This window comes from Lottia gigantea, assembly GCF_000327385.1.
Source record: "Lottia gigantea unplaced genomic scaffold LOTGIsca_17, whole genome shotgun sequence".
Taxonomy (NCBI): Eukaryota; Metazoa; Mollusca; class Gastropoda; family Lottiidae; genus Lottia; species Lottia gigantea.
The window spans coordinates 3,391,755-3,392,916 of NW_008708133.1; the positions used below are offsets into that span (position 1 = coordinate 3,391,755).

At 40.4% G+C, this 1,162-nt stretch overlaps 1 protein-coding gene across 1 annotated transcript; it reads right to left on the reverse strand.

The window, feature by feature from the left end:
* Positions 1 to 636, reverse strand: LOTGIDRAFT_158645 (hypothetical protein; the record flags this gene model as incomplete). Its single annotated transcript, XM_009051786.1, has 1 exon — positions 1 to 636. One exon carries the CDS (start codon positions 634 to 636, stop codon positions 1 to 3), a length of 636 nt encoding a protein of 211 aa, XP_009050034.1.
* Between the last annotated feature and the right edge of the window lie 526 nt (positions 637 to 1,162).

Here is a 1,162-nt window from a genome sequence, read left to right on the forward strand (position 1 = left end):
CTACTGTCTTTCTTTTGGGCGCGCTGGGCCCTTCTTGAAGTTTTTTGAATCCGTGCGATTTGTACCAGAACTTCTCGCACCACCCCTATTACCATAGTAGGTTCTACCAGGAACAAAGGATCTACCTCGACCCTTGCTACTGCTTACATGTGGCCTAACATAATTAGACTTGTTAAAAGAAGAATTTCCACCAAATCCACCAGAAATTTTATCAAAAAAAAAACGTTTACAATCACCGATTTCTTTGACTTTCTTGGGTATATCATCCCCAAAAAGGATCTGATTGAACTTATTACTGTGAGAACATAAATGAGAAAACTCTGTATGTAAATCTCTGACTTTCATCAATTCCCTTCGAAAAAAGTTAAGTTGGCGGTTGCATTGACCCATCAATGCCAAGACTTCCATGGATCTGTCAATCTCAAGAACAGAGGCCTCCTGAGCCTGGCCCTGTTTATGTACTGCTTTTGTTAAGATAGAAGCTGCCTTAACCAGTAAAGTTTCAATGTTCTGCAACTTTTTATCGAGAGTTTTTGGCTGACTTGATAATACACTCCAAATTTCAATGTTACATAGAACCGTAACTAAAGCTGTACAATTCTCAGGCCTAGCAACTTTCAGAAGTTCCTGGCACATGTTATCTTCGATACCATTGATGAACCAGTCATTGACAAAGTTTGATAAGTTACTGTTAACATTTTGATCAATAGGCTCCTGACCTTCAATTTTTCACCAGCCCTTTTAAACAAGTTATCTGGGGTGTCATCTTCATTGAGAGGGGCATCCTTGATTTCCCCATCTTCTGCATCAGAACAAACTGATTCTTCTATAGGCCTATAACTAGGACAGTTAGGGGGGAAACAGGGCCACCAAGATCTCGGTCCAAAACAAAAGTTGGGTCGTTCCCATCGTGAATTTCAAACCTGTCTACGACAGGTTCATAGCTGTGAACATTGTCACAATCAGTCACACGTTGGGCAAGACTGGTAAGTTTATTATCCTGTTTCTTCTGATTGCTTTGAATAGCAAGAAGAATGGCTAATATATCGGAATTATTAGGCGCAGTCGATTTCGACGGAATCGCATCGATTGACGTAGTATTGACATCAACAACTGTCTTCGACCGGTCATCTACAAGAATCACAGAATCAGTCTTTTTCAC